The 19,387-nt window shown below is 40.4% G+C and overlaps 2 protein-coding genes across 2 annotated transcripts; one reads left to right on the forward strand and one right to left on the reverse strand.

Annotated features, from left to right (window-relative positions):
- Nucleotides 1–357: 357 nt before the first annotated feature.
- On the forward strand, nt 358–6,467 carry nr1d2a (nuclear receptor subfamily 1, group D, member 2a). Its single transcript, XM_030783562.1, has 8 exons — nt 358–774; nt 2,320–2,550; nt 2,871–2,959; nt 3,077–3,221; nt 3,386–4,044; nt 4,240–4,425; nt 4,716–4,926; nt 5,278–6,467. The coding sequence occupies exons 1-8, from the start codon at nt 756–758 to the stop codon at nt 5,469–5,471; spliced, it is 1,734 nt and encodes a 577-aa protein (XP_030639422.1). The 5' UTR covers nt 358–755; the 3' UTR covers nt 5,472–6,467.
- Nucleotides 6,468–8,617: 2,150 nt separating this feature from the next.
- Nucleotides 8,618–19,139, reverse strand: nek10 (NIMA-related kinase 10). The gene is made up of 32 exons (XM_030785344.1): nt 19,083–19,139; nt 18,828–18,946; nt 18,611–18,709; nt 18,409–18,493; nt 18,165–18,206; nt 18,004–18,082; nt 17,827–17,894; nt 17,442–17,521; nt 17,262–17,348; nt 16,864–17,088; nt 16,178–16,317; nt 15,874–15,935; nt 15,673–15,750; nt 15,463–15,527; nt 15,246–15,348; nt 14,662–14,790; nt 14,420–14,557; nt 14,124–14,169; nt 13,900–14,021; nt 13,681–13,783; nt 13,410–13,485; nt 12,722–12,851; nt 12,312–12,382; nt 12,017–12,218; nt 11,523–11,613; nt 10,837–10,891; nt 10,513–10,544; nt 10,161–10,261; nt 9,777–9,887; nt 9,270–9,375; nt 8,849–8,901; nt 8,618–8,746 (listed from the first exon to the last, which is right to left on the reverse strand). Exons 1-32 carry the CDS (start codon nt 19,137–19,139, stop codon nt 8,618–8,620), a joined length of 3,084 nt encoding a protein of 1,027 aa, XP_030641204.1.
- Nucleotides 19,140–19,387: the final 248 nt, after the last annotated feature.

The raw sequence follows: 19,387 nt of genomic DNA on the forward strand, positions 1-19,387 counted from the left end.
GTCTTTCTTTTTCAAGGGCATTTTCTCATGATTTAGGCCTACAAATCTATCTGACATTACTAAAGAAAAACCAGTGAAAAACGTGTTTTCTCTCATTGTTATTTCCAAAACGCTCACCAGTAATCAAAGTATTTAAATACTATGGATGTTCAAAGGCAGTAGATTTCACGTTGACTGCTACAACGTGACCACAAAAGGAACGTATCACTAAGTTGAAAACTCCGCCTCCGGTCTGTGAAAGTGTGTCACTGGGTTAAAGTGACTCAAGCTATGGGCCAGGGGAGGAGTGGCCGACAAATGGGTCACATGGTAACACACAACTTAGAACATTCAGTCCTGAACAGCCTCACGCAAGTAGGGAGTTCCGCTGTGGAACGACAATTGACTTGTCAGTAACAGTATATGATAGAGAATCGGACCCACGAACTATTCCAGTTGGTGGTAACCAAGGAGAAGCTGGACAAACGGAATTTTCCTCGGAACGTAGATGTCCTGAAGAGAGTACAGAGATTTCACTAACCGACGCGAAAATCTGCAACAATGTTTCGCCTCTTTTAAACTCGAGTAGCTCAGCTGAATTGACATCACCTGTACATTTAAACTGAATGTCTCTGCTGAGGCTAAGTAGTTAGATATCTTGCATACAGGAAATAGTGCGGTCAAACCAACGCCTTTGCTTTAAAGCATTATATTTGCAAGTTATCGTACTCTGTACGCTGCCACCAGTCTATTCCTTTAAAAGCAACTGAAGAAACATGGAATCAACAAAACCAGGTAAGATCATCATGTGTTGTGCTTTCCTATTAAATACAGAGTAGTACTTTCTAATATTTCGTTTATTTCCCAACAAAATGTTAGCTGAGTGATGACAGTTAATGTCGAGGGACATCTAAATGAATGTATGATTTGCTGTGGTACCCCTGTGGTGTCCTAACGTTACAATACGGTCTATGCTCCAAACAAATATGAATTAAAAGTTGTAAGCAGAATAAGGTATTTACTCTTTTTTTAACGATTGTGTATCCGCATGAAGGAACTCGGTGATTTTGGGGCGTGATTCTGCTATTTTCGTCAGAGAAATGTCCAGCCCCTATATGTGGGTTAGGAGTGCCTGTTGTGTTACGAACGTAGTGTACTTTTTAGTGTCTGGGTTCCTCAAACTCACATGGACTGGCCAGCCTAGCCACGTGCCTCTGTGTACACGCTTGCACTTTCTATTCTCTGATTGGCCGAAACGAGTCGTGACGTACCTATTACATAATGCTGCACGGTGTCCTGGCGAAGGGGCTGACTGCAGTACCACGTGAGGAGGACTCAGACAGTTGTGGTGACCTAGATTTTGTTCTCCGAGAAAACATGACAGATCCACGTGTGGGTGGGTCTGGGAATGGAACTCGTAGATTGTTAAGTAACCTCCTGTACGCTTTAAAGATTCATGACCTACCGAATGATTTTACATAGTTGAAAAATAGCAAACATTGGGTCTTGACCGAATGACCGAATGAATTAAATTTATTTAGCACTGCAATGAATGAATTAAGTTATTCAACAATATTTAGTTACTTACGTAGAAACTCTCAAACTAAAGACATAACTGGAATTAACACATATTTCACTGACACATCTAACAAAAACTGACAGCAAAGAAATGGGACCCTGTCCGTGTTTGAAAAAGTGAATGACCGAATCATAAACAAAGAGAGCGAAAATAGAAAAGAATAGAAAACAAACAATAAAACGAAACATGTGGCTCACATGTAAGGTACAAGTACAAGAACTGTCGAAGCAGGTGTCCAGCAGATTTTCTGTTACTCTGACCTCCATCCCCGGTTTGTTTACTGTATGAAACTTATGCCTAAGAGAGTCAGGGATGTGGAGCACCCACCTACTGAAAATGTGATTATATAATAACCTTATCTGTTATGGGAAGTAATGAATGAGGTCAGTCAGAGTGATGAAATGGGAAAAAGGCATGCAGCCTTACCCACTGTTAAGTAAGTAGCCTCGAAAGACCTAGTTATTCTATACCCTGTGGAAGGGAGCTCCATTGTTGTTAGTCTGCAGTTTCTCACAATTAAGCTATGTCTTAATCTGCACAATATAGGGAGGTAAAAGGGCACAGACCTTTTCATCAAGTTATGTATCTGTATGTTCATGTGTGTTTTTTTAATCGTCTGTGTCCTGTTTAAATCCTCTTAAAAATGTCGATCTAGTTATCGATTCAATAAATAGCACGGTGTTAGTTTCTCTCTCTCTCTAACTCTCAGAAATCCTTAGAGTACTCTGGTGAACACTATGTCCTATCTGGTTATCTTTTAGGGGGTGTAATAGCTTACATCTCAGGCCCTGCCTGCAGTCCCTCCTCCTGTTTGAGTGACAGCTCTAACAGCCGGAGTCCATCTTCATCCCCTCCTCTGTCCACCATCCAGAGCCGGAGGGCGGAGCTGCCGGCGGTTGGCCCTGTTCCTACGCCAAAACAGAGCCACCCTCGCGGCCACGCCTCCAACAGGACAGGCGCAGCTGTGCCCGCTGCCAAGAGTGGCATCACAAGTGAGTTTGGAAAAGATGTGCCTTTTACACTTTCATACAGATCAGGAAAGATAAAACGATAGATACATACGAAGCTGACCTACAACTTCAAACAAAGTTTATTTTAACCTGTAAATGGAAAAGACGATGTTGTGAAGCGTGAGTGATACTATGGCATTTTAGGCATATTAATCTCTTTAAATGTAGTGGGAAGTTGAATGAATATATGATACCAGTTTTGTTATCAGTTACCAATGCTGTTACTCACCGCCATGCAGAATAGGTGACAGTGATAATACACAGTGGCAGAACCAAGCCTAACGCAATTTGACATTTTCCAGAACTCAACGGAATGGTGCTGCTGTGTAAGGTGTGTGGAGACGTTGCATCGGGCTTCCACTACGGAGTTCACGCCTGTGAGGGCTGTAAGGTAAGAAAACCTCACATTTAAAAAACATATTCATAAACTTTCTTACGGCTCTGGATTCTTTTCCCCATGTCTGAAATTAACAGCTGCTTTACATAATAATATAAATGTTTTTTTTAGGGTTTCTTCAGGAGGAGCATCCAGCAGAACATTCAATATAAGAAGTGTCTGAAGACGGAGAGCTGTACCATTGTTCGCATTAACCGAAACCGATGTCAGCAGTGCAGGTTTAAGAAGTGTTTAGCCGTTGGCATGTCAAGAGATGGTGAGTTTCGCTCCTGATTCCTTCATTTTTATCATTTTATCATTTTTCATCGACTATACTGAGATGAAATGATTGCTCGACCTTTGTGCAAGCAATCCCAGGATAAAAGGCTAGGGAGCGTTTGAGACGTATTGGGGTTTCACCGAAATTGTTTCTTCCCTCAGCGGTCCGCTTCGGACGTATCCCGAAACGAGAGAAGCAGCGGATGCTTCTTGAGATGCAGACTGCCATGAACAACATGATGAACAACAGTCAGCTACAGCACATGCTCCATGGAAACCAGGCCACGCTACGTGCTGTCGAAACTATGTCCAATGACTCTAGCTCCTCCGCTTCCTCCACCTCCTCGGCTCCTTCTTCACCCCAGTGTCCTCAAGACCTCACCCAAGACTCTGAGTCGGTGGTTGCCATGGATACATCGATGAGCTCCGCCTCCTCTTGTTCATCGGATAGCGGAGAGGAGGACAGTCTTGGCAGCGCTACCCAGATGCGGCAGGAAACCTTCATGCACAGTCGGCCAGTGAGGTCACCCTCCGGAAGGTCGCTTTCTCCCGGGATCACAGAGCGGCTGAGCAGCAGCAGCATGGAAGACCAGCGAGAGAAATGGAACCACTGGAACGACAGCGCCATCGTCAGCGGTAACCAGCACTGCGTCCGTGACGGCAGTCAGCTAGTGACCGGTGAGCCATATAGGGAACAAGTGACTGGCTATCATCCAACCCAGCAGCTCAAAGGCTCACCAGTGGGTTACTATGTGGAACACACTGACAATGGACACAGCGTGAACCATCTGTCAACACCCGGAGGAAACAGAGGACACCTGGTGAGTGGAACCCACTGATCTCATACTGAAGGACAGGTCTCATACTGCAGGACAAGATTGTCTCTTAAAGGACATTTGAGTAAAGTTCTTCTGAAGGACCTTTGGACCTCCATTTTAGACTGAGAATAGAATATTTTGCTTCTTTCTTTTTAGGTTGAGTGTCTTGATCCCACTGTTTTTAATCTCTCCTTACAGGTGTGCCCAATGAACACCTCTCCCATTGTGGATCCAGGAAAACCCAGCCACGAGATATGGGAGGAGTTTTCCATGAGTTTCACTCCCGCCGTGAGGGAAGTTGTCGAGTTTGCCAAGCGGATCCCTGGATTTCAAGAGCTCTCACAGCATGATCAGGTCAACCTCCTGAAAGCAGGGACCTTTGAGGTAAGTGTCAAAACCACGAAAAAAAACCACATTTGATGTCAAACCGTGGAAGGATGGTCCTGTTCAGACTCGTTTGAGATATGCACATTTCAGACAAACTATTTCTTGACCAGTAGCGTAGCGTAGACTCTTTTGAAAGACACACTATCCCAAACAAGAGGCATAAGATCCTACGTCTTAAATGAACACGCCCTTAAATAAACTCACGTAATCCTCAACTTGTAGTGTTGTGGATGATTTCCACTTTGCATGTTACATAGCCTCTAACATGCTGGCTCATGTCCACCCAGGTGCTTATGGTGCGGTTCGCGTCACTTTTTGACGTGAAGGAGCGTACCGTGACTTTCCTGAGTGGGAAGAAATACAGCATGGAGACGCTGCGCTCCATGGGTGCTGGAGAACTCCTCACCTCCATGTTCGAGTTCAGCGAGAAGCTTAGCGCTCTGCAGCTGAGCGAGGAGGAGACGAGCCTCTTCACTGCCGTCGTCCTGGTCTCAGCCGGTAAGCCCCGGATATCTCCGAAAACCCCATAAGTTTGGTTTCGCGCTATAGTTTTTCGGGTTAAATTGGAATTTGAATAGTTCGGATTTAGAAACATCTTGACATGTGATCTCAGATGACGGCGTGCAAACCCAGAAATCAAATTCGGAGCACATTTATTGTTCGGAGTGAAATTGCCCTTATGGTACACCTTATCAGGATTTATACTCTCCTGTAATTATAGCAATAGGCAGTCAGGACACATGAATATATGTACCCATTTTTCTTTTATGAGGGGTGATAAAATGGCTGTGGGGATGTTGTATTCCGCTAATGTTTAACTAACCTAATGATCGTTTTGTGTGTTGGCAGACCGTTCTGGCATTGAGAACTTAAACTCTGTGGAAGCTTTGCAAGACTCTCTGATCAGAGCTCTTAGAAACCTCATCATGAAGAACCATTCCAACGAAGCGGCCGTCTTCACCAAGCTGCTGCTCAAGCTGGCAGACCTGCGTTCGCTCAACAACATGCACTCTGAGGAGCTGTTAGCATTTAAAGTGCACTAATGTGCCGGGACGCGGTTTTCCAGCTAACCTTGAGACTGACCAACCAAACTGTAAATTTCATTTGAATGTATTTACCATAATATGTTTCTTTTTTTTTTTTTTTACGTCTGTGTTTTTATAACCGTGGCGTGTGGAAAAATACTGTATTTTGTTGAGAGTTGTTGCGTTACACTGAGATGTTTGCGGTAATGCAAACGCAGAGGTTTAAGACACAGAGCGAGTAGCACGGAGCATTTTGAGTGATCCACCAAACCAGTTGGTATGTTATCATGGAGTATTACTCTTAACTGTGTATATGTAAGCTGCTTGCTCAAACCCTGTTTAAAAAAAAAAATCTTAAAAAAAAAAAAAAAAAAATGAAAGACTCGTATTTTACAGAGTCACTGCTAGTGCATGGCTATTGATATTATATCAATTTGATGCCACGGCATGTGTAACATCATGAGACATTATCCTGTTACACTCAGTCATTTTCCCGCCACTGGTCTGTGTCCCGTGTATAAAGTCTTTTATTTTTTTTTTTTTTAATTTCTGAATGTATGACGCTTGCTAGCGTTAGCTAGCAGCTCAGATGCACATTAGCATTGTTTTAACCTGCTTTCTTTCTTTCTTTTTTTTTTTTTTCTTAGATGGCACTACTTCTTTTTTGCACGTTTTTTTTTTTTTTTTTCTCGAGGGAGCAGCAAGCACAAACGTTAATGTTTTACACATGCCTTTGTGTATACCTATGTTTAACTCCAACGCCACCGCTGTAAAATGTAATGTGTTTTAAATGAAGTGACCTGTCTGACTGCAGTCAGAGAGAGAGAGAGAGGGAGACTCTGACCGGATGAAGACTAGTATTTATTACAGCACTGCCGTCGCGACGTAGAGTCTGAGGTGTCTTGACTCCTTGTAACTGTCTTCCACAACACAAACGCAAACGCAAGCAGACATTTCTTAAAGTACTGGACACAATGAACATTTGCACCTTTTGCCGGCATAAAGGGAAGAAGACGACGAAAAAAAAAAAAAAATGACGTGAATGAAAGTCTACGGACGGCCTTTCAGCCTTACATAAGAGTTACCCTGATGGACATGGAGACTGTTTGTTTGTTTGTTTTTGTTTTCAGTTTTTCTCTTTCTCGTTCGTCGCCAGGATAGTGGAGGCAGTGTTAGTTTAAAAAAAAAAAAAAAAAAAGAAACTTTTTTTTAAGAGGGACACTGTTTTCTGTCTCCACAATACTGGAACATTCTATGCAGAAAAAAAAAAAAAGCAGCTGGACAGGACAATTAAGTTTTTTTCTGTTCTTTATTCATGACAAAGACTCCATTGCTCTGATGTACAGTATCTTAGATCTTGTCTATGTTTCATTGGCAGCAGTGCAGTATGTATAGTTGTGTACATCTATTTCAAATATATATATATATATATATATAAATATATAAATATATGATAGAATACCAATAAATATATGCAACTCATTTTTTACACACTCTCTTTATTCTTGTATGTGACAGTTTCACAGAATGCCTCTATCAGCCATGTAAAAAGAAGCAGAGTGAAGGAAAGATAAAAGATTGACTGTCACACTCAAAGGATTATGCTGACTGTACACAGAATGGGAAAAAAAGCTCTTACTGTAGGCAACAGAGCTGGAGGCAGCAGGCAGAACCGTATTGCATGTCAGTTTCAATCAAATTAGTTGTCCCGTGTTGTCTAGGGCCTGTCTTTGAATTACAAAACTATGGCCAGAATATGCTAAAAGAAAACAGCATGGCATTCTTATGGATCTACAGTCTAGCCTGGCGGTGTGTTGACAGATTTAGGAACATGCTATACCAAATTGTCCACAAGGGGGAGCTGTCAACATATAACCAATCTCTGACTGGCCTCAAAAGAAGTTCAAAAGAAAGATCAAAGATTAAGAAAAAAAAATTAAACAACAGTTTGAAAACAAAAGGTATTGAAGTTCTGAGAGCATACTTTTTTTTCAGTGGATCTGAATTTTCCACCTGCATCAAAGCCACATAAAGTGCAAGTGCCGTAACATTTCTGAAAAAAAAAACACTCAAAGATCTGTTAAAAGTCCTAAAAATTACTCAGTAGATACATGTTGATATGCTTGTGCTTAACAGAAAGTGCTGAGGTCACCCTGAGGAGTGGGATAAAGATAAATTTGATTGAAAAACAAAAGACTCCCTGCGGGGCAAAATTACACCCCATTCCATCGACATTGAAAGAACACAATGTGCAGTGAACAACTTCAGACATACAGTCTTAAACAGAGGGAAAAAAACAACAACAACGTGACATACCGCAAAAGGAGCCCCCTGGGAAAATAAGCATGTTGAAAATGCAGACATCATGGGAGTGTTCATTATATCCCATAAAATGCCTTCCCGTAAAAAATTGCACACTGAGTTACACAGAGGTTAAAATAGGAGTCAAACAAGAGAGCAAAGAAGTACATTCAAAATCGCTTCATTCAGGGGTTGTTTGTTTGTTTGTTTGCTTGAAGGCATGTTTGTTTCTTTGTATTTGCTAGAGATAAGAAGTAGAATGCTTTTTGTTTACAGTTATAAACACACTTTAGCAGCACCCTTAGTGCTTCACCATATCCAGTTGTGTTTGTGTCTCCTTTGTCCCATCACACTGTTACACTCTATGTATCAGTATTCAGCACTCAGTACTGAGTATTCAGTATTCAGTAACTGTGAGTCCGGGTACAAGTGCAGAGTAACTACGAGCAGTTTGCTCATGATTACTCACCCAGACTATCTTTGTCAGACCTGAGCACAGGACCAATGAAACGTTTCCTATTTTTAACGATCAAAAATCATTAAAAATACATTTCAAACTGCTGCAATAGCGTAATGCTTATTATAAACCTGTTTGAGTAATTACAGCATTTATTACACTATACATATATCATAATATAATTTATCAAAACCATTACAAAGCACCTGGGGCACTGTAGGGTAAAATGAATGAAAATAAATGAATGGAGAAAGTTCCTGAGTCACTGGTATGGACCAGTGCATCTCTATTGTTCTAATAGTTACAAATGTGCATCTTTTCTTATGAAGTAGGCGGCCTACTGTGTCCTCCGGAGGCATCTTGTTCTTTCCTGAAATGTGTTTTAAGAGAGGCAGTGAAAGGAATGCTAATAAGAAATGTTAACAAAACCTTTTTTTTTGTTGTTGTTTTCTTCAGAATAGCCCAATGCCAAATGGTACCTGGCCAACGATGAGTCATAATATCCATGTTCTTCCAAAACTTCCTCTATCATTCCCTGAAATGGAAGGAAAAGAGACCAAACATTATTGGTCTGTTTGCAATCAAAGATCAAATCACCTGAGGTTTCATTCAGGGAATCAACTTTACAGGTACAGACCTGCATCTGCTCATACGTTATCCCCTCCTGCAGAGCTGAGTAACCAGAGTCACCTGTATAAAACGATACATTGGCACAAAATCAAATCCAGTTCAACTCCTGTGTTAGCTACATTATGGCACTGTTTTATATACTGCACGTAATATATCGCATATAACACTGTATGTGTGTATTGTATGTGTGTAATATATACTGTATGTATGTAATACATATTGTAAGTAATATCCTTTACTATGTATAACAACAGACTAAATGAAATATGACAATACCTGGCAACAGCACTGAATGTGTTAACATGCAAATACGCTTTTATGTTTTGGGACCTAACCAAACAGGGTCACAACTATGATGAAAAAACAAACAAACAAAAAAAATAACCCAAACAAACAAACAAACAAAAAAAATGTCACAGCTACTGAACCATGGTTCTCAGCGGAGCGGAGGTCTCCGCCGAAAGAATGGAGCAATGACCACCACTCTCTGCTCGAAGAGGCTGACTCCACCTGATCTACACTGCCCTGGAGCACCTGGACCAGACAGGTGGAGAGAAAGAAACAGAACGGGCTTGCGTGAATTTACTCAAACGGATTGGAATGGATTTCTGGGCAGCAAACACCGAAGAATGTTTTCCACTACATTGTGTGATAGTGCTGTTAAATTTAGTCCATCTGTTGGTTCATCAACTAACCATAAAACCTTATTGGATGGACATCTGTACCTCCTGAGCTAAGGGAAAAAATATTTAATTAAATTGGGTTAAAAAAGAAAAAAAAAAGCATCTACCCTCCCCACTGAACAGTTGATAGACACCCCCCCCTCAACACACACACAATTATCTTTCTTTTCTGACTTCCAGCTGAGTACAAATTTAAACCTGGACACAAGACTTACACGCTTACACCCTTACATACTGAGCATAGACACAAACCTTGTTCAGCTCCACTTTTAAATGAGACGGACTGCTTCCATAGTGGAAGAGAGCTTTCTTAAACCTTTCTATCGCACGACGTCTGACATCCTGATGAGGAGCAGGAGGAAGCTGATAAAAAAAAAAAAAAAGAAGTTGTTTGTAATGGCTTTAATGGCTTTAATTTAATAGTTGGCCCATAATCCAACTATTATTTATCCCTTTAAACTTGTCCCTCACTTTATCACGTTACGTTACGGTAATCATTTTTCCATTAGCAAGCATAACACGAGAGCACATTAACTCATTCCCCCCCCGTTTTGTTTCATTTTACTAACTGCTCGGGTGGTAACACATTAATCCAAATGGCTTATCTCGTTTAACTATTATGACCCCTGTTCTTACCTGGCATATGAAAAGAATTTTATGAAGCAGTCCCAAGAGTCTTTGGACTGGATCATCGATCTGTCGAACTTTCTTTTGGGATACGCAGATTCCAGCTGACGCTGTGGGACAGAGCGAGAGAAGAGCAAGCTGTAAAAATGCAGGGGTGGCCTGCAGCGTCTCCACCAACCCTAACTAACATGTCCAGAAACACATCAGACACCAGTCCTAAGCCAACAAGAGAAAAACCTCATAGTCTACACTACACCTGAAAACAGGCCGGTAAGGATGAATGTTTTTAAGTGGTGATTTTTTTTTTGTTGTTGTTGTTTTTGTTGTTGTCTGTAAACGACTTCAAAATTTTGGCCTTTACCTGGACGAGTTTTGGGCCTCTGAAAATCCCCACTTTGAAATAAGACAGAAGGTAGGAGCAGATTTATGTGAGAGTAAAAAAAAACCAGGATGAGTTAAGACCCAATTGCAAACATTTACCTTGAATCGCTTGAATCAATAACAGAACTGATCTACTTCCACTTCTGCATTTCCTCCACCTCTACATACTTAGTATTTGTTTGTTGTTCTCTGCATTTACAGGCATAACTCAGTAACATACACTGATATGGTATATGGTATTTCTGAAATGATCAATAACCATAAAACATTTCAGTCAGAGTCATTTGACTCTGACTGAACTCACCATGCTAAGTTTTGTTCACATTTCACAGAACAGTTAACAATGTTCTTGGCTGACCCTGAATATAAATGAGAAAAAAACAATACTGTGTGTTACTGACTGAAAGATACATTAATAATCAATGACAGATCAACATGAGCCTGTTTCATTATGGGTATGAGTTAATGGATAACTTACTGAGTTTGTTACATTGGTTGGGTTGAGCTGAAGCTGAGGTAATAGTTTCAAGAGAATCTGGATCATCGTCAAATTCAACATCTGCGCAAAAATAGCCGAAAAGTCAAGCTCCGATTGAAAAAAAGAAGAGAAAAAAAAAAAAGACAGTCTACAGGGGGTTGCAACACACACTTCGCACAATCAAATTCCACAACATGAAAGTGCAAGAAACCTGACTCGCATATCGGCACTGCATCAACGAGAGTACCTCCCTGTCAATCTGAAAACATATTCTCCACAAACAAAAGCAATACCCAAACAACCAAAGCACAAAAACATTCAAATCATGTCTCCTGCTGAATCTCTGTTATCTCCCATACTAAACTTGATGTTTTGATGTTACAGTTAATGGTTTTTTTTTTGTTTTCTTTTGTTTTTTACCGTCACCCACCGTCCATACTAAACTTGATGTTATATATGGGTTTTTTTGTTTGTTTGTTTGTTTGTTTTGCCATCGTTAGGTCTCTGAGCACCTCCGTCTGTCCCGGGGGTGGGAATGGCCTTCGAGCTGTGAGACGCGGTGCTTTCCGGAAGGGCGGCCTCGTGCTCTCTCACGCCCATTCCCTAAAGCAGAGCAACATATGTGAGAGTCCTTCTCGGCGCAAATTCAGAGCTATAGTAAATGCCGGGCTACTGTAAAACAGCTGCCTTTCAGAAACAGTACATCACTATAGCTGAGTGCCACACTTCAGCTTTTTTATGGAGCAAGTCTTAATGGATCTTTGATTTGCCCTTGACTCAAGTTCAGTGGGAGCATAGTCTAAGTGCAATGACAGTGGCTGAGTTATAAAAATATATTTTTGAAGTATTTATTTATACACGTATTTTTTCCAGAGAGGATGATGTCCCTACTTAACTGAAAAATAAAGGGGTAAGCAGATAATCGTCAACTATGGCGTTACTTACACACTTTGGTTAAAGAGTTGGTAATGAGTGGCCATTCTCTAACCATGATAGCCACGCTCACCTGAACTGTTACTGAGGAAGTCAGTCTGACCCTGTTGCTTTCCAGGAAGTACTTCTGTGCCCGTTTCCTGTCACGTTCTGCCCTTCGCTCCAGTGCATTCTGGGATGTGCACAGACTGTCCATGAACTTCATCATGATGTCAGAGATTTTAGAGCCAACCTCCACGATATCGGGGCGCTTGTCTGCCTCTGGGGTCAAACACCTGAAAAGGTCACGGCGGAACATCCGTGTCATTATTAAAACGTTTAAAATGTTTCCACCTCAGAGAAGAAGAAAAGCAAGTTCACAATCTCACCATCTAATCATATCAGTGACTCTCTGCGAGAAGTTGCCATCTTCCACCGGATCGTAAACAGCCTCCACAATCTATAATAACACCGTAAAGACCTTAACAATTCTGAGATTTAAAGAGAAACTGAAAAACTGAACAGGCAAGGCTAAGGAGTGAGAGTAACATATACAGGTCACATACTATTAATCACATTAAAAAGCGGTGTTATGTAAACCTGAAAAATGAGATTATTCAGGACTGTCAGCTATTGTTGACTGACGTGTTAGGAGACATTGATAGAGATCAGAGGAACAGAGACTGAAATGCGTACTGGAACCAAGACGTTTACAAAATAAGAGATGTGGCCAAAAGCAAAAGATTAGGACCTTAACGTGAGTGTTCGCCTCAGTGCAGATATCCATCCTCTGTCTTACCTTTGTGGCCAGAGAGAGCATGTTGGTGCTGTAGAAAGGCGGCCTGAGGGTGATCATCTGATAAAGGATGCAGCCAATGGCCCAGATGTCTGCCTTTTCCCCATACGGTTCACTCTTCACTATCTCTGGGCTGAGACAGACAAACCCATTTACAATCAGTTACAGTGATGACTACACATTCATTCAGTTCAGTTCAGTTCAGTGCAGTTCAGTGCAGTTCAATTCAATTCAATTCAATTCAATTCAATTCAGTTTAGTTTAGTTTAGTTTAGTTTAGTTTAGTTTAGTTTAGTTTAGTTTAGCTTAGTTCAGTTCAGTTCAGTCCAGTTCAGTTCAATTCAATTCAATTCAATTCAATTCAATTCAATTCAATTCAATTCAATTCAATTCAGTTCAATTCAATTCAATTCAATTCAATTCAATTCAATTCTACTGTTTGTAACAGCAGAAAATTTCACAACGTTTCTTTATACAATGTCCACTTCAGAGAACTAAAACATAACTATGCATGGTCTATTATCTTTATTATCTCTAATATCTATTTCAATATTTGGCCTGCACAATACTGATTAATTGTCAGTTAGATTTTAATGTCCCACTCAGAATACTACATGTCAGTATTTTCCTTTGTCTCTAATTTGATTTTTCCAGTAGTAGTATATCAAAAATTATCCAAAACAATACACACCAGGAATACAATATTGTTCCAACAACCGACATCAGCTTACTGTTCTCCTGTTTCTGTTTGGCAAGACCAAAATCCGCTGGGAAAAAAAGATACATTCGAGTTTCTTTATTTGAAAAGCCATGACAAGTAAACCAGATATAAATTTCATATGAGTTACTGGTAGTCAAAACATTGGCTCTTTGGAAGGACGACTGATAAGTTTACTGTTTTTATTATTAGGGAACGAGATGATGGAAATCATAAAAAGAGCGTGAGGAACCATTTCACTGACTGATTGTGACTTTATCTCTCTCTCCAAGCATGATATTGTTGGGCGTGAGATCTCGATGGATGATCCTTTTCTCCTTGTGCAGGTACCTCAGTGCAAGACAAACCTGCACAGGTATCAATTGTAACAACACTTAACACCGTCGTACAATGGTGGGCATTAAGCTGAGACTTTTTTTTAAAGTTCCCGTAGAGAATGCATGGCACTGTTATGTGATGTCACCTGTACGAATATGTTCCAGACTCTCTCCTCTGTGAATTGCTGCTGTTTTTCTCTGAGGGAATTAAAATGGTCGGCCAGTGTGGCTCCCTCTATAAGCTCCATGACGATATAAAGTCTGTCACCTGAAACAGAACGCATCCATACAGCCACAGAACCTCATCAAATCCATCGAACGGCTGACATTCATAGTTCTAATGGAACTCAAGACTAGACAAAGAGCTTACATTCTAAGAACGTCTTGAAGTACCTGACAATGTTTGGATGTGCCATCTGGAATGACAAAGCAGGGTCATTTAGAGGTCAAACGACAAAATTTCCTGCTATAATTTCTTTCATGCTATCAGTTATTAGTGCCTGAACTGATGTCAATGACCACATTAAGTAATAGTTTCACAGGACAAACATATTTTATAACTGTGTGATTCTGCATTAATGAAATTATATGATGTGACATATATTTAGGGTACAGCTAATGAAACCTTATCAGAGAGGCAAAACAATACATGAAAAGGTATGGTACCTGTTCCTTTATGATGGTGAGTTCGGAAACTATCCTCTCTACACTACTGTCTCTAGCCTTCTTATCTTTGCCAAAAGCCGGATTGTGAAGGTTCACCTCCTTCAGAGCCAGAAAGTTCTGCCCATTCTGCTTACGAACCTTTCAAAAAGACCCAGAGGAAGACAACAACCTTCTAATTTCACCTTTTCTTTAAATAGAAAGAGCTAAATAAAAGGAATGTAGGCCAAACGGAGGGACTCTACCTTGTACACACTACCAAAGGCACCACTGCCAAGATGGTCTAGAATGGCATAGCCGTTGATCAGTTTAAGAGGAGACCTGTTCTGGTTAACAGTCTCAATACCTTCCCTCAGACCGGCCAGTTCCTCGTCCTATGAAAAGACACATTTAGAGCTGCGAGAAGTCTTTCCTTTCCTATTTTCTGAGCTTTCTCTACCGTATAGGCCTGATATTCCCACGAATTAATCCATGTCTATGTAGCAGGTGAGGTAAAAGCATCAGAACAAGGTGAGGTAAAAGCATCAGAACACGGTAGAAAAAAAGTTCTTGAATTATGTTGTGATTTAGCATGTGCTACATTAACCAAATTCACATAGTAATCTTCTGTTCTTTATCACGTATGCTCATTTTCAATTGTTTTGCCAGACGTTTAGTTATATCTTCATCAGCTGAGTAATCAAATAGTTTAAATGTTGATAGAAGGAAACTGCCTGTTTATTTTAAGAATAACTAGCTCAACAATGGAGCAGTATTTCAAAGGAAAGTGTTTACTGTCGAGAAGAAAAGTCTAAAGTGTTGGAAAGACTCAAACTGAGGTCTGATTTACCGAGAGGAGAGACACTTTTTCCTGCAGTGCCTCATAAGCGGTGATGTCTCGAACGTAATGTCCCACATCGATAAACATCTCAAAGAGCTCTGTAGAAAACACTCTAAAGGAACAAGAACCAACTGTAAACTTTAAACATTCATTACATTGACATTTACACACTGTTGTTTACTGACAATATGATCAAAGAGGATCACGAAATATCCCACTCGTGTACCGTTTAAAAAGATGTCTGTTTCGTTCCATACTGAAAAGAAAGCGTAAGGTCCTGAAAGCATAACACTAAGAAAACGAAAAGAAAAAAAAGGTCCAGTTAAACTAAAATGAAAACACAACATGTCAGCGCATCAGTGTGTGACATTTATGTCTCAAACAATGTGATAACTACGTTATAACTACGTTATCAAATGTTCACAGATTAATATACCTGTAAAGATTTAGCTTTTGGTCCAGTATGTGAGCTTTGTGGCAAGACCAATTTTCCTATGATGTAGACCCCATTTTCCTTTGAGAAAAGGAGAGAGAGTCAATTTCAAGCAATTGTATCATGAACAGAACAGAATGAACAGAGAGACGTATAATTCTGTTAGAGGGCCAATCTTCAGGGCGAGAGCACAAAATGACGGACCTGAACCACATGATGTGCCGTGGTGTCATCAAGAACAAGCTCTGTTATTGCTGCACAGCACGCTGGGGGAAAAAAAAGTGAAGGACGTCGACAAAAATGAGAAGAAATTACAGGTAATTGAATGAGGTCAAAAACAGTCATATCAACCATGCATGGCATTCTAAGTGGCATTCAGATAGAAGGTACTTGAATTTTATCATATTCTGAATCTGCACTCATCTGTGCAGACTGATTTGCTTGTTATGTTCTGGTAATTGAATCACGGTGTATGTAATTGAAGGTAAGATTTTATGGGGGCGCCCACCAGCCTGTAATGACATCGTATCCTCCAGTTTATCCTGCAGGCTCACGTCCCCAGACACATGCTGTCTCTGCACGCGACCAGAAGCATTAGCACTCGAGAGTGTGTCGATGGAGGAGCGGTCGGACACGTACGCCCTCTCGCTGAAGAAAGTAAACACACACACACAAACACACACACACACACACACACACACACACACACAAGAGTATGAAGTCTTTCAAAAAACAGCCAAAAGGAAAAAAAAAAAAACTTAGGCTCTTGAGAATGAGCAAAATGTCTTCGTTTGACAAAAATCACAAGTGCATCACAATCACAAGTTGACGTTAAGAACTACTTCCCCTAGCAATTTTTTTTGCAGTTATCTTTGATAGCAAGCTGGTAGCACTGTGTTCTCAACTGTATAATCCTGAATTACAACTAAACCAAAATAATGTTCTTTTGGCTTGAGGTGGGGATTTAGTGCCGCATCTACAAAGCTTTCTTTAGACTATACTGTCATGCTTTATGACAGATGATCTTATAATGTAAAGGTCATCACCATAAAACTGCCAACATCTAGGACACACGAAATTAATCATAGCACCACCGTAGCCTTGTCTATTATCTATTAAACCGTGAGCATACATAAAGATGAACCCTGAGGAAAGCGAAACTGGTGTTGCAAACGACGGTGGGTGTAGACTCACGTGTGAAGGATGCGAAGGAGCTGTTGTACACCTCCCCAGGCCCGGATCTCGGAGCTGGTGTCCGGATCCTGACAGAGCTGAACCAAGACCCAAACGACGCTCCACAGCAGCTTCAGATGGTCCGCATGCAAGAGACTGAGCAACACTGGGACCCCGTCACATGCCCTCACCTGTTCCCGTACCTGCCGAACTGGACAGAGCAACCGCAGTAGCTCCGCACTTATCCTGATGAACACACACACACACACACACACACACACACAAGCACGAACACACACACACACACACACACACACACACACACACACAGAGTCGTGAATGAACATGAATCAAATGTAAATGATAACAAACACAATATACTAACATTTACTCTATCGCCAAATAAATGTGCCGTTTACCTCTTTGACAGCATATCATATTCCTGCAAGACGACAAGAAGACTTTCTACCACTGAAAGCTCTCCAATGCTCTCCTTACATTCTGGACTACAGAGATGAAACATGATTGTGACCTTCAGATCAAACGATTAAATAACCTGGACTGAATGATTGACCTTTTGGTTAAAATGGGAGACGTACCTCTCAGCCAGAGTGGTGAGGGCCAGGAGAGATCCTAACAGCACACTGCTGTCTCGTGTCGACAGGAGCCTCACCAGAGTCTGGGAGGAGAAGCAGGAGAAGCATATAGACATACTTATAAACACACTCACACACGGTCCTAGAGTTCATAGACAGAACTGCTCTAGGCCACTCAGTTGAAATGCTGCTGTTCCATGATAATGGCAAATAAACAACACTTTCATATTTATTTTTCATTTTGATTAAAACTCAGTATTGCAATGGGTATTGCAAATGAACACAAGCTGTAAATGTGATAAAATGCCTCTGTTTCTTTCACAGAGCCAATCATAAAAATAACAACAACAACAACAATGACAACAACAAAAACAACATAAAATTCCACCTTATGTGCTCCACATTCAATAACCCTCTGTCTCTGCTCCTCAACAGCAGATAATTTCTGAAACATATCTGTTGAGAGAAGTAATGAGAGTGTGATACAAGTCAGGCTTGATCACCCTAACTATAGTCACTATTTAAATCTAAATACAATGAAAACATACAATAAAGTGGGACTCACATGTCATTGTGACCAATTGTTCTGTTGCTAATGTTTGTTCTCCACATTCCAAGTACTGTTTGGAGACTTCACTCATGTACTGTGGGCAACAATAAATAAGGTTGAGAGCCATCAGATTAAATGTTGACTTTCTCTATAACTGAAAGTGAGCAGATATTTACCGTTGAGAGATGCTCAAAACCTCGAAGCTCATGGAAAACTTTCTGTAAAAATATTAAAACACAAAACGTAAAAAGACATACTATAATAGTAAATATTATAATATAATAAAATTATAATATAATGAATACAATTCATCATACTAATCCATGAAAAATGCAACCTATCCTTGACTGTTTTTCACTTTCAGCTTAACACATTCTTGAGTGAAAAGAAGGCAAAGAGGCCCTACTAAAAAAAGCTTACCTGATAAAGTGGTTCTCGTATTAACAACCGCAAACAGATAAGTATCCTTAGAATGTTCTCTGGTGAAGAATGTTCCATCCATTCACTGTCAGAAGGTTAAAATGACAAACAACATGGTTAAACAAACAAAAACAGTTCAGTCTTTGTGTGATTGTTCTGAGCATTCCATCACTGATTCTATCACTATTCACCTTTTACCTACCTTTGGCTAAGTCTGTTTCTTACTATACAAGTGAAGATGTCCAAGAAGAGCTTGTGATGAAGGTGATTGCTAAAACATCTCTGGTTTCTGTAGGTCACACTAAGATTTAACAAAAAAAGTGCGTTTCATACAGAGGACACAATGAACTGACACTCATAATGAACACAATGAACTGAAACTCATTATTTTCAGTAGATTTACTTATACAATACTTTACCTGAAATTCTCTAGTTCAGTGGCCTCTGTATCAATGTACCTCATAGTTTTTCTGCTGCTCTCATTTAAACTGAGGGGTTTCTGAGGCTTGTTTGCCTTGGATGGGCCAAGGACTGTAACCTTAAATAATAAAACAGACACCTGTAAATTATTACAGGCACCACGGAAACTCAGACATACCAGACTACCACAACAATCCTACACAGCTTTAAGCTTGGGTGTATAAAGAGTGTATGGAAAACTAGTTTGATTTTACCTGATGTGTGGACACAGGAGGTGTGATGAGGGACAAAAGTCTCCTAAGGTCCTGCATCTCCCTGAGAATATTAATTGAAAATCTATTTTATGTCCAAGCTACTGGTATACAGAGAGCTGACTTCATTGATAATTTAATTACTTTGTTCAAGATCTCCAGGAACAAACTTACTTGTCAGCTCCTTTTGGCTTAGGCGGTATTCGGTCCGTTCTTCTCACCTTTCTGTCAGGGTAGGGCATTGTAACAGCTTTCTTCTGTTGATATAGGTCATGCCTACAGACGTACAAATTAAGGAATTTCACTTA

Source organism: Chanos chanos, chromosome 9 (genome assembly GCF_902362185.1).
Source record: "Chanos chanos chromosome 9, fChaCha1.1, whole genome shotgun sequence".
In the NCBI taxonomy this organism is placed as follows: Eukaryota; Metazoa; Chordata; class Actinopteri; order Gonorynchiformes; family Chanidae; genus Chanos; species Chanos chanos.